The 14,234-nt window shown below is 44.8% G+C and overlaps 1 protein-coding gene across 7 annotated transcripts in view; it reads left to right on the forward strand.

Annotated features, from left to right (window-relative positions):
• The window catches only part of SPATA13 (spermatogenesis associated 13), a 346,879-nt gene that overhangs the window by 307,569 nt on the left and 25,076 nt on the right, over positions 1-14,234 (forward strand). Inside the window, exon 1 of one of the 7 annotated variants that reach the window (XM_086715148.1) lies at positions 8,111-8,562. The exons of the other annotated variants lie outside the window; for them this stretch is intronic. Within the exon in view, the coding sequence (XP_086571274.1) occupies positions 8,508-8,562 (55 nt within the window). The 5' untranslated portion in view covers positions 8,111-8,507. Of the gene's footprint in view, positions 1-8,110; positions 8,563-14,234 lie in introns of those variants that run through there. 7 annotated transcript variants of the gene reach the window in all.

Raw genomic sequence — 14,234 nt, forward strand, 5'->3', positions numbered from 1 at the left:
GGGGAGTGTGTTGCTAGGTCAAGTGGCCTGAGCCCTGATCTCAGAACATGAACGTAGTCTTGGAGAAATGAAAACCTGGAGGTCAGGCCAGTTGGATGTTTTGGGTGCTGAGGAATATAGGGTGATGGGGAGTATAGGAGAAGGGCACATGCGTGGGGGGCCGGGTTCCGTCCTGGACACGTTGAGTTGGAGGCACAGGTGGGACAGCTAAGTGATGTCCTCACCATGCCCTTCATCGTGAAGGTCTGATACTGAGGAGGGGGAGCCAGGAGGGAAGTAAAGACGCGAAAGTCGGCAGTAAATGAATGGCTGTTCTTCAAGCTGTGGGAGGCAATGTTATCATCCGAGATGGGCATGTGAAAAATGAGGAGACGATCAGCAACATTTGGGGACCAGTAAAGGAAAAAAAATCCACAAAGAAGATAGGAAAGGAATGGCCGGACAGGTCAGTGGTGTCCCAGATGTCAGAGGAAGACTGGCATCAGGGACAGAGTGGTTAACACTGTCACATGTATCCAGAGTGAAGTTGCATACCCTGAAAAATACCCCTTGGATTAGCGGTAAGGAGGACCGAGTTGACCTTGATTGAAAAAGGCAGCTTGAGTTCACCAGGAGGGCAGAGCCAGAATGCTGCGAGAGGGTGCCTGCAAGGCTATGGGGGACGTCAAGACTTTAAGTTTTAGCGCAGAGGCATTTTATCTGTTGTCTTTCTCATTTCTCCTAAATGCCGGGGCTAATGAAAAGAACTTTTGTCTTGCTACCTTATTAAAAGATTATTTTGGCTTTACATTGCAGCATCTGAAAGCTCATTGATACAGATGTGTCCGTGTTTATTTTTACTAAATGTTTCTGAAAGAAATAGTAATATTAAATATGCACCACGAGTTCCATCCCTTGACTTAGGGTTATGAGGGTAATATCCCAACATTAAGGAGGTAGAGGAAGTTTAAGCATAAGGGTTTATGCCATTTTAACTCTTGATTTTTTTAATTAAATAAGTTGTAGGAAAATAAGCAATTTTTTAGAAAAGTCTGCGATGAAGTTAGTAAACTTACTAAAACCCTTTGATTTATTCTTTTACTTGGTCAAAACAAAGAAAATATATTTTTTTCCTTTGCCTTAGTTTGTTGTTGTTGATCCTACTTCTAATTTGTTATTCTAATAATTGTTATGAAAGTTCATTTTCTCATTGACAGATCTTTAGGTCCAAAAACAGATTTGAAGCCCAGTCCTCTGTTGACTAGCTATGTGACCTTAACCTCAAAGTCTTAATGTCCTCGTTTGTAAAAGGAAATATTAATGTCCTGTGCCCCACAGATGCGTGAGAGTGACTCCGCGCACAGTAGACATGCAGCGAATCTTAGCTAGCATTCGTGCAAAGAAATAGAGGACCTTACACAGGACAATGGCAGTGAGGACTGTCGGGCCATGTCTAGAGCCAGACTTCTGAGTCACTTACTTACCTGCACTAGGCAGCAGCTTAATCTTAGACAGCTCACTTCGTCCAAGAGTAAAGCCCTAGAGTACTGGGAGTCTTTATGGAACCGTATTCTGTTTAATTATGATCCAAATGTGGGTTAAGCAAATTTCAAAGGCATACACTCCGGTTATTAGCAAAAGAGAAAGCTCTGCTGAGTTTTTTTCTGTTGATTCTCTTGACCCAAGATTTCACGCATTATCTGAAGACGTCCCAAAGTATCACTCAGAGACTCCACTGAGCTTTTCGTTAAAGCAGAAGAAAAAAAGAAAATAAGCCGGCGTTAAGATGCGTGTGATGCCTTGAAATTATCATAACCACACCATTACCCTTTTTTGTCTGATCTCTTCTTGTTTGGATTATCTCTTTATGCATCTGCTTTTCAGAAGTTTTCTTTCAATAATGAATCAGAGAGAAAATACAGCATCAGATCTTGCTTGCTTAGCACCTGTTGAGAGTAATTTGAACAGTTCTTGGGAGTGCAGGCTGGAGTATTGGTGATGTCGAGTTTGGTTGTCAGGTGCGGACGTCCTGAGTCTGGTCCAGGCCTCTTTTCCCTTCCCCGTCCTGCTTTTATACTCTACTACCCGGGGACACTAGGCTCTGCTTGTATTTATTTGTGAAACCAGATGACTCAGCTCACTTGTCTATAGGCACGTACTTACAGTAAAAATGTTTTCCTGCCTGCTAACACTGAGCACATTGAAATCACTCTCTTCGGACCATGCTGTGAGACAGTGTGGATTCCGCAGTCAGAGGAATTTAGAAATTATTCCGTATCCAGGAACAAGTAGGACAGACACGGACAGCGGTGCCTTGAACCGTAGTGCCTGCGTGTTTTTAGAGATGCCGTTAGCTCCAGTGGCAGTTATCTGAGCTGGCATTTCATGCCTTATCATTGCCCATAATCAAGACTTTTTTTTTTTTTTTTTAATTTTTTTTTTCAACGTTTTTTATTTATTTTTGGGACAGAGAGAGGCAGAGCATGAACGGGGGAGGGGCAGAGAGAGAGGGAGACACAGAATCGGAAACAGGCTCCAGGCTCCGAGCCATCAGCCCAGAGCCTGATGCGGGGCTCGAACTCACGGACAGCGAGATCGTGACCTGGCTGAAGTCGGACGCTTAACCGACTGCGCCACCCAGGCGCCCCAAGACTTTTTTTTAAGGAACATAGCGTTCTAGTCTCTGTCTCAGAAACATCAAGTGTTAAACATTTTTCCAGCAAACCCTTGAAATTGTTATGATCTTAACAGTTAAAAAAAATTCTCAGTTCTAAAACTTAGATTTGTTTAAATGTCTCTAGAATGAAGAAAAAGTAAAATGTCTCAAAATAGCATGTGTCTAATACAGGTTTCAGAAATTGGATTTTAAAAGTAAAAGAAAGAATATTAAAAGTCACGGAAGGAGAGCCAAGAAATCTAAACATCTAGCAGACAACCACACCGTGTCCGTACTCTGTTCGTGTTCCTGTTCTTCCAGACGAATCCAAGGCTTAAAACCATTCAGGACTTTTTCCCTCACTCAGCTAAGCAGGATTTCAGTTGTAAGTAGGGTAGCTGGCACTCAGACCAGATCAGGTTGTCTTGAAAGCCCAGATTCCTGCCATTCTACTTCCTGTCTCCTGGTGCTGTGCTTTTCCATCACAAAACAAAACAAAACAAATGATTTTTTTTATCTGCATATTATACCTGTGTGTTGATACTTAATTAAGACCATGCCCTAATAATTGCCTTTTACTGAAACAAAAGAAGAAAGTGAAATTCCTCTAGTATCTATTTTGCTCTTATAATGTTTGAAACATGCTCAGTCTTAAGGATGTGAAGACAAACACGTAAATACAGAAAAGACCTGAAATGTGTGCTAGGTCCTGAAGGATGAAAAATCCACATGCTGCTTCCAGAAGACAGGAGAAGCAGAGGTCTTAAAATTAAGACGTTACCTTTACTTTTAAAGGGCAATTTGTTAGGGACATCTGGATGGCTCGGTTAGTTAAGCATCTGACTCTTGATTTCGGCTGAGGTCATGATCTCTTGGCTTGTGAGATCGAGCCCGTGTGAGAGCACAGAGCCTGCTTGGGATTATCTCTCTCTCTTTCTGCCTCTCCCCTGCTCACTCTCACGTGCGTGGGTTCTCTCTTTCTCAAATAAATAAACTTAAGAAAAGAAAAAAAGAAAGGGCAATATTTTATTTGTTTCTCAGTGAGTCCAAATGTTGTAATAAACATTTACGCTGGGAACAGCGTCTTTTTTGGAGAGGTTGGGGCATGGAGTAGAGGCAAATGGGAGGGTTTATTTAAGCCACTGAGAACAAATTTTCCATCATCTTGTGCGTTCAAGTCTACGTTACCCCAGATTAAAAAGCATTAGCTTTGAAGACACAAAGAGGCACGTTTTCTTCCTCTGTATTTTCAAGTGTGCACTGAATGGTTCTCACCCAGCATGTTCTTGTAACTCAGGCTCCATTTCCTGTGTGCTCTGTGTGACTGGGTCCTCCCCTTCTGTGGTGAGGAGTCTGGCTGCTGAATGATGTTTCGATGAGATCTAAATTGAGCCTGCCTTAGCCGTGCATGAGCAAACAGCATACTGAAACTGTTTGGAGCTGTACATCAGTATGTTCTAGAAAATGTCGTATGTTATGCTGGATGTCTGTTATATTGTTTTATATTTCTCTGGAAAATAGCATAACTTCTGTAAATTAATAATATTTCTTGTTTTTAATCCATTCAGAATAAAGGGATCATTCTGGATACTCGGTTATATATGCTAGTGGACAAGGGAGCATTGGTTTCAATAACTGATAGCAAATGGGCAAATTATTTCCTGTAAAGGAATCCCGCCTTCCAGCGTTAGGAACTGCAGCCCCATATCAGCAGTGGAGGAGAGCGAGTGAGTGTGTACATAGAACACATGCTGCATTATTCTTGATTCTGGGTAGTCGTTGCTCATACGGGAGTTTGGACTGTAGCTCGGTCCAGCCAGACGTAGGAACTTTCTTGGTTCTTGGCTGATGTGGCAGCCGTCCTTGAGCCCATTTCTAAAATTGACAGTATTGTCGTGCCGAAGGGTAGTGTTACTCTGTCCTCTGGGGCCTCCTACTATTTTGTGCCTGTCCTGTAGCTCTTGGTAATAGGGCCGTATCTAAACCTTGGGGGGACATAAAGTTGCTGGGATATCCCTAGTTTCAGAATACCTCTGCACCTGCAGGACGGCAGCTGCCTTGGTGAAGCAACGGCTGGGAACCTCTGAGTCGAAACCAATGCTGGTCATCTTTCTGTACAAGTCAGAAGGTGGCCACATAAGAAAATCTGTACCATCTAGTACTGAAAATAAAAAGACACCAGAAACTCAGAGCTAAATGGAACCTTAACAGCCATCAAGTCAATCTTGGAAAAGAGTCCTGGAGAAGCAAAGAGGAGACCACTGGTGTGAGTTTGAGGTCTCACTACTAATTTACCCCGACAGTTTTATGGCATTTCCTTTTCACACATGTATGTGTGTGTGAATATCTATGGGTCTTAAGACCGCTTTGCCAAAAATCACCTTTATTTCTACATCCATACAACAAAAATCATTGGAACATTACTTCTGTTTTCAACTTTTGTTTTATCTTCATTGATTTCTAAATATTTGATATTAATATATAATTTAAATTTCTCTACTGCCTTGTGGGACTGATCCCTTGCTTAATTCTTTGAGGGTTGCCAGTAATCAATGTTGGTAATGTCTCAGTCCTGATCACGTGATGTAGTGGAATCATATCCAAAGAGAATAGATTAATGGGTGTGTTGGGACAGGGGTGGAGTTTAAGATTTTTTTCAACTATATTTAAGGTCTTTGTTGTAGTATTCTTATTGATCTTGTAAATATAGGCTTTAATCACTAAAAAAAAAAAATGTTAGGCTAAAAGTCAAACCTATGTATTTCTTCTTCCAAAAATATCTTAGAAGGGTTGTTGGGTCAGTGTCCTTGATGAGATGCCTCATTTAAATACACTTTTTGTTTGTTTACTTTTTCCCTTCTTTTTGTCTTTATTTTGTTTTGAATGTGCAGTAAAGTAAGTTTACTTAGTATAAATGCCTTTAATTTAAGGTCTGAAAACTCCCAGGGATCTTAGTGTAGTGCCTTGACCCCATTTCTGGATTTGGAAAGAGTCCTTGGGATATAAGAGCTGTCCTCTGTACAGTGAAAAGTGACAGTGGGCACACAGTCCCTTAGGACAATACCAAGGAAATACAGCCAAGAGATCTTTTTCTTTTTGACAGCTTGTAATTTTAACCAACCAACGAGACAAATGAACCCCAAATTTAAGGAAACAAAAACACTCTGGATTTTATTTGCCTCCTGCTGGAATTTAAACTTTGTTAGAAGGGATACCCATCAGAATTAATTCCAACTTTTCACCGCTCGCTATCTCCTTATTCAGCATTTTGCCTCTTTGTTCTAACTAAAACCACATCTACCCATTCATTCCATGGGCGTCATTAGTTTCTGAATAGATTTTTTAAAAAGCACAGTAGCATTCAAGATGTTGCCACAGAGGAAAGAGTTTCTTGAATTGCCCGAAACAACACTTCTCAAACCTGAATGTTTATTGGAATGGCCCGGACCTTGTTAAAATGCAGATTCTGATTCCACAGATAGGGCTGGGGCCCAAGAGTCTTCCCTTCTAACCAGCTGCCAGGTCATGCCAGTGCTATGGGTCCATGGACCACATGCGAGTAGCCAGGCCCTGGCACATTTTTTGGGAGGGTTAATAATATGTGTTACTATAAAAAGAGAATTTTGTGACCAAATAAGATGAGGAAAGTCTATGTTAAAGTAACACCGATGTCATTATTTGGACTTCTGGGAGCCTGTGGCTCCTAAGGTATCCTCGTACATTTCTGAGAGGTAGACTTTTTTTTTCGTGAACCATACTATGCAACTAGTATTCCTTGTGGCATATAGGAAATTTACTTATAGAGAGGGTCTGTTCTGGAAAACAATTGCAAAGAGTCTCTTGGGTTCGTAATTTAATTTAGTGCCTTCTTTTTAAAGAATGGAGAGGCCCCTTTTGCATGAGCTACTTTATTAATCCTTTAAAAAATTTGACTCTCTTAAATCATTTTTTAAAAATGTTTATTTGTTTATTTTGAGAGAGAGAGAGTATGAGTGGGGGAAGGGCAGAGAGCAAGAGGGAGACAGAGATTCCCAAGGAGGCTCCACGCTGACAGACATGGGGCTCAAACCCACAAACCATGAGATCATGACCTCAGCCAAAATCAAGAGTGGGACGCTCAACCTATTGAGCCATCCAGGCGCCCCACTCATAAATCATTTTCTAAAAATATTTGCAATGGGAAGATTTGAAGCCAATCTGGTGTTATGGTGTTATGAGTGTGTGTGTGTGTGTGTGTGTGTGTGTGTGTGTGTGTGTGTGTGTGTTTCATGCATTTCACCTTTGTTGTGGATTATTGAAGCTGTGAGTTCCCCAGAAAATTTTCTTTAGCTGGATTTAAGGGTGGGATGCATCGAGTCAGTATAAATAGCCACAAATACTTAAGAACAGTCTACAATATGGCACATAGTCAACACGGATAATGTAACTAATCACATTATTTGCCTGGTGAGTTCATGCTGTGGATTCTGTGGGGACTAGCACCTTTTGGTGGACCTCGGGCTTTTGGAGTTGTGGCAGCATGACTGGTGACATTTGCTAATTCCTAGTGCAGTGCCAGCCATGTTCTCAGCACTCTATAAGATGTTCTCGGTAACCCTAAGGGGATTATTGGCGCCCCAGTCATACCCATTCTACAGACCAGAAACTGAACTCTTTAGAGACTTAGAAACTTTTCCTCATGTAGTTTGGTAGAGCAGATTTTAAGCCCAGCTGCTCTGACCCCCATCAGTGTAAAACATGCATTTACTAACAAGCACTGTTATTTTTTTTAACCACCATTTATTGAGGGATGACCATGTGATCACTACTTTGCATATATTATATCTCATTGTTCATCAAGTTAAAAAAGCAGTGTCTTCCTGTCATGAAGAAATTGAAGGAAGTGTATGTACTGTTTGTTAACGATCATTGTTTCACAATTAAAGAAAGACTTGCTCATTGTACATAACTTGGAAAATGGTGAAGAGTACGGGGAAATAAATGAGCTGTATGTCATCTAGAGAGATGCTTCAAGAAAAGCAGTTCTCTTCATTATTTAGGACATACATCTTATGTAGTGAAAGATGTACATATTACTCTCACATAGTAGGGTGTACACATATTTACCTATATATTTTTTGAGCAAAATTCTTCCTTTAATGTGATTTCATCAATTACAGTTAACATCATGACTCAAATTTTTGTTATAAAATGCTAACTACATTTTTTAACTTAGCAACCTCCCTGCTTTTTTCCCTGTGAAATGGATACCTTTTTAAAAGCTCTCTGAGGGGCGCCTGGGTGTCTCAGTCGGTTAAGCAGCCGACTTCGGCTCAGGTCATGATCTCACGGTCCGTGAGTTCGAGCCCCGTGTCGGGCTCTGTGCTGACAGCTCAGAGCCTGGAGCCTGTTTCCGATTCTGTGTCTCCCTCTCTCTGCCCCTCCCCCATTCATGCTCTGTCTCTCTCTGTCTCAAAAATAAATAAACGTTAAAAAAAATGAAAAAAAAATAAAAGCTCTCTGAAAGTCCAACTTGGGCTTTGGGATTGTGATTAAAAGCAGCAAACACACTTCTCCCACCTTCATTGACGGCCCTTGACCACACCTGCTAGGCTTGTGAGTGTGTGTGTGGGTTTGGTATGTGGAGGCTTTGCTTGAGTTTAGAACTTCCTCCCTGACGTCCGCGGGCCGCCTGGTGCCGCTGACCTTAGCAGCCCTGAGCAGTGAGCGAGCTGTCCGCTTCTAGGCAGGCTCCAGCCGGGAGTGTGCACAGCGTCAAAGCAGTGAATAAGCGATTTCTGCGGTTTCCGTAGCCGAGAGCCTGTGTGATTCTCCGTGATGCTCAGTCACACCCCAGTCCCGCTCTGAATGTGGCTGTTTTTCAAAGAGAAGGATGGTAGCTAGAGGGGAAATAGCAAGATTCTGGAGTCTGGAAAGCCTTCACATGGGTATGTGTGCGCAGAATGAATTATTATATCGTGCCAGTGTTGCTGATCCCAGTCTGTTTCTGTCCAAGTTACAGTGCTTTCTCTCTGCTGCTGCTTGTCGGTGTGAGTGTGTCTGTGAAAGCTCATTCGTCCTAGTGCAGCGTCTGAGGGCACTCTTAATTGTGGATGTAGTAAATCAAAGAAAGTGGCTTTGTTTATGGTATAGCAGTTAGTGTGAAATAGACAAAAAGAAGCAAGCGTCCTGTATGAGTTATGGCTCTGGTTTTTATCGTTCTGGTTTTTGCTCGTATTATGTGAAATTGGGAGCTTATTGTTGGGCTGTCTGTAAAAATGTTCCTTGCTAACTTGGGGCGTGTAAGGCTATGAATTGATTTCTGAGAAAGACTGTTTACTGTTTTCAAAAGTGATAATGCCCCATGTTCTGTGACTGCACTGTTCTCCCTCTTTTTGGTATTTTTGTGAATGTTGTCAACTAAAGCAGTTCCTACTTAAATGTGAAGGAACTGTGGTACTCTCACACTAGAAAGTTACAGATTGTAGTCTTTAAAAGGAGTAAGAAAAAACCAAGAATTTTAGCCATCTGCTACAATGTGGATACAATAGGATGCTTTTGAAAGTCTTGCCTCTGTTTTTGCCTGAAATCAATGCCAGTAACTCAGCATGGAATGGAAGAATTGTGGTTGACAGCTCGAAGGCAGCCTCGGGCCTCGCTGGGGCAGGACCATTGGAGTTTGTCCTTCATCTCGTTGTGATGGGTTTTCTGTGTTGGCTCAGAGCAGACAGGGATGTGGTTATGGCTTCTATGTCTGGAGATTAAAAAAAAAAACAAGACCAACCGTGTACTCCATTTCACCAAAAAGCTGCCAACTGATCACTGCATTCAGAGCACAGACCTGCCTACCCGTCGGCTGTGCTTGTCAGCTTGAGCAGCCGGGCACCACGGTCCCATGCTTGACATGGCCCAAAGGAGGCTGGAGTAGAGACCAGAGGGGAGCTGGCCGCCCCCCCTCGTCCTGAGCACCAGTGGGTGCATGTGTGTGTTTGTTCCAGCCAAGCCAGCCAAGCCATCGCGTGGGAGAGCAGAGGCGGCCGGGCGGTCAGTGATGGGAGCCCCTGCTGTCCCCTGCTCCTCCTCCCAGCATTCCTCCACTCCCCGGGCAAGATTCCCAGCCCTTCTTCCCACACTCATGCAAAGGCCAAGGGAAGGCCTGACCCAGCCTCTCGCTTTGGGTGGAATGCTCTCGATGTAGCTGAAGAGAGGCAGCGGGGCAGAATCTTCTGTGCAAGGCTCTGCACCCTGCCCCCCGCCTATGTTCCGTTGGGGCTCCCTCGCTCCTGCCCTACCTCCACAGGTGGCTCTGTTCCTTTGACGAGCCTGACTGCAAAGAAAAGGAAGGAACTCTCTCTAACTGGGAAGGCCAGTTCTGTAGAAATTGTCTCTTTTCCTGCTCTGAATGTTTACTGGTTCAGTGTTCCAAAGACTTCTTCATATACTCAGAATACTATGCGTGTGTGTGTGTGTGTGTGTGTGTGTGTGTGTGTGCAGGAAATGATAGCGAACACAGTATTTAGTCAACTTTAAATGATATGCCAGCATAAGATAAAGTATGGAGTTTGCTAAATTGTGGGTTCTATTTTATTTGAGCACCCTGATTGGGCAGGGGCCAGGGGAGGGGCGGGGGGACCCTGAGGGACAGCCTGATGACTCTCCTGTCTGGAGGAAGCTCCTGCCGGGGACAGTCAGGGGAAGGTGGGTGCCGGGGAGGATGGGCCACCAGGTCGTGGTCCTGTCCACGTGAGCTAAGTGAGGCCAGGACTGTGGCAGGTGTGTAGCAGGATTGTTTGAGAGCCAGACAGACCTGGGTTTGAATTCCAGCCCCACCATTTGGGAGCAGTTACTTAACCTCTTTAAGCCACAATTTCCTGCTCTATAAATGAACAGTAATAATTCCAAGATGCTTACCAGGCTTGACTGAGATGATTCATAGTAAGTGTTTAGCGCAGTGCCTGGTACACGCTAAGAGTTCATTCCAAGGATGTGGTGAAACCAGGCAGGTTCCTGCTCAGGATTTGTGCAGCCAGCCAAGCAGCAGCTGGCAGGGGTGGTGAGACCTAGCCCAGAGAGCTGTTGGGGGGGTAGGTAGCCAAGTGGGGGAGAGGAGCCCGGGACAGATCCACAGGTGGCAGCGTGGGGACCCCAGGAGAAGCGGCAGCTTGCTAAGAGGACTCCCGGGGACAAGCCAGAAGTAAAAGCTGAGGGGTCGCGGTGAGACGGTGAGAAACGCAGAGCCTGAATCCCACATCTGAATTGGAGACAGGACAGAGGGCGAGCTTCCAGAACAGGCGGAAGCTGAGGACTCTCCAGCCACTGTGTTCTCAGGAGAGAGTGGAGGGGAGACGTCGGGGGCGTCGTCTTGGCCCAGACCCTCGTATCTGAGGGCTCTAAATACCCACTTTACGGATGAGCACAGGCGGACTTTTTTCTTAATGAGATAGGGCATATGTGACACAACTCTAGGGCAAGTTTTGACTTTAGATTGAGAAGCGGCAAGAGGATTCACGGGTAGTTTGAAGCAAAATTCACGAAACCGTTGGTAGAAACAAAATCCACTGTCGGGGGTTTGGTGTAAATGAAGCTCCGTTGTGGTGTAACTTATTCCCGTCACCGTCCTGGGCAGCAGAAGTCAGCAGTGGTCCCAAGTTGAATCCACACAGAGAGCTGTATGTTGGGAGAATTATTTTCAAAAGACCCATAGACCTTATAAAAGGTTTGCAGTGAAGGCCAGCATGTCCGTTTCTGGGATCCTGCTTGATCTTCCTGTCGATATGTTTAAAAGGCTCAAAAATACTATTTATGGAAAATGGGTTCCAGGTCTAGATTAGGCACAAAAGTGACTTTCATGACAATAACATTCTGAATTCTAGATATGAAAGATATTTCGAGGCTTTCATCCAGTCAAGTGACACTGACTAGTATGCATGTTTCTTTTCCCTAAAGAAAGTTAGTTCCCTGGGATAGGGGTTGGGCAGGGATAGACACATGAACAGCAAACTAGAGTATTGTAGCTAAACAGCTAAAATACAACTGTGTAAACGTGATGAATATTTTAAGAGGTGAGCTACCGTGCTTCTGGAGTATCACAGGCAGAGACTTACTGCGGGGGTCAGGGGATAATAGGAAAAAAGTCTCGGAACCCATCACCAAGAAGTGGGAGCCGAGCAGCCTCAAAGGATGAGTCCAAATTCTATCGGCTCTTTGGGTGGGAATGCTGTTCCGGGTGGAGAGGTCAGCACGGACAAAGGGATTTTGTCCTTTTTTGTCAATACAGGGAACATTCAGGGGTACAAAGTAGCCAAAGCAGAGGTTTTCACAACCGGTGAGATCCGAGCCCGTTGCCCTCCAAATCGTGTCTTGCTGTGTGGATAGGCAACAGAACACATATGTCCTAGAGCAAATCTCTGTGTGCGGGTTTAAGTAAGTCTGGCCTTAATTCCCGTGGGTCCCACATTTAGCCAGACGTCAGAATCACTCAGTGTGCTTTTCGAAATGGATTCTTGGCAAACATCTCCACTCTCCTTGAGAACTTGGTTCCGTGGTCCAGCGTAGGACGGGAATCTTTATTCTAATACGCATTCCCCATGTGATTGGGTGCCATCCACGCTGGGTGTGTGGGGGCCACTGAAGACGAATGGCCCTGGAAGTGGTGTGCCATGTTTTGGCGTTGAAGGGCCAGGGCCCCCGGGGCCTAGGTCATTTCCTCTATGTGCATCTCTGTGGCTCGAGAGTCACTCCGGGTGCTCAGGCTTTTGGCCCAAACAGCAGTGGCTTTGTAAGAGCTGCTCACAGCCCCGAGCTGAGCGCAAGCTGCCTGCCTGGCTGCCTCCCTTGTGTTGGCCGTTTCCGTTTCTAACATGGGAAGTGAGACTGGCTTATCTCAAACCTGAGGAAGTCTGAGTGACCAGCAGGAGGTTTGCTAAAATATATGTTTGTAACAGATGATTCTAAGTGCAGGAATTTCCCTGCAGTCAGTCCGGTTTGGTGAGGGGAAATCCTCACGGAGCAGCCGCACGGGCAGGAAGAGGGACGCCCGGTAGGTACTCCGTGTTGGGAGTCAGGACATCGTGACGACAGCTAACGTGCGAATGACTCCATGCCACGTGCCTCACTGTGAAGCCCGCTGTGTTCGTTCTTCCCTTCCTTTTATTTGACAAAACCCTTCACCTGCTCCCCGCCATCTGCCCTCCCCACGAACCCGTGAGACACAAGAGGGGTGCCATTTTTCTCAGTTGCAGAAGAGAAAGCGAAGACTCAGAGAGCTCAGGGCCTTTTTCTGTGTGGTCTTGCTGGACCCGAACCAAGGTCTTTGGACTCCCAGACCAATTTGCAATTCATCACTCTGCTCAAAAGCCCTTAAACACGTAAAAGTAAGCCAAGTGGGAGCAGACATGTTGCGGGTCCCGACAAAGGCTCCTACCAGGACACAGGCCTGTTTTCTGTGTGTGTAAATCAGACTCCTGTGGGAAATCCTTATCTTTTGGTACATGTTACAAAGTAAAGTTTTCCATTGTTGGTGATGTTTGATATTTCCCGTCATAACAAATTCACCTTTGGAGTCGGTGGCCAGGTTTCGTCCCTTCACCAGCGTAAAGTCTGAGTTCAGACAGAGGAGTGTTTTCCTGAGGAATGTGGAAGCTGTTTATTGTTGGCCTTTTTTCAAAAAAATCTTATGTCATCCCTAATTGTATCGTCTCTAATTGTATTTGCAACGGTCCTGCTGACTTAAAAATACTCTGTGCTCTATGACTATGTGGCTCCGTCCGGTTGTTCCTGAAGCTCCCTCTGGCCAGGCTGCAAATGTGGCCCGGGGATTTTTCCTCAGGCAGCTGCTACAGCCTGGAGAGGTGACCAGTTCCTTCAGGAAGTAAGCAGGCGTTTGGAGGGGAGAGAATTCAGAGCTGAATCCGAAGATCTGACTGTATAAGCGGGGCCACGGGAAGGAGGGGGCCCACGTGCAGTGCCTCGGTGACCCCAGATAACAGCAGCCTTTCCAGAAGGATGCTGATGATTCAGCAAGAACGTTAAAAAATCATTTTATACAGGTTTAGAATATTTACATATATTTACTCTACGGAAAGAGGCGTGTGGCTGTTTCAGAATTGGCCCTGGCCAGAGGTATGTGCCAAAACTCTGTATGCAGAGCTTTTAGGTGATAAAGGAGGTTCTCCTTCGGTTTGACCACACCTGTAAGAAGTGCTATGGAATGAGAATACCCCGTCTCTGCTCTCGTATTATATCTAGGGCTTTGGGGTTTTAAATGATTTTTTAAATGTTTATTTATTTTGAGAAGGAGAGAGAACCTGAGCAGGGCGGGGCAGAGAGAGAGAGAGAGAGACAGAGAATCCCAAGCAGGCTCCTTGCTGTCAGCGCAGAACCCAACACAGGGCTCGAACCCACAAACCGTGAGATCATACCTGAGCGGAAACCCAGAGCCGGACACTGAAGCGATGGAGCCACCCAGGCGCCCCGTGGGCTTTGGGGTTTTAAAAGCGATTTTCATTCTCAACAGTCTTTGCTGTGTGCTTACAAGATTGTTTTCAAAAAATGGCTTTTCCACACCTATATATTCAACAGAATAGATACATTTGGCAAGGATGTGGGGAAACTGGAACCC

This window comes from Puma concolor, chromosome A1 (assembly GCF_028749965.1).
Source record: "Puma concolor isolate L17-30 chromosome A1, mPumCon1.1.hap2, whole genome shotgun sequence".
Lineage (NCBI taxonomy): Eukaryota > Metazoa > Chordata > Mammalia > Carnivora > Felidae > Puma > Puma concolor.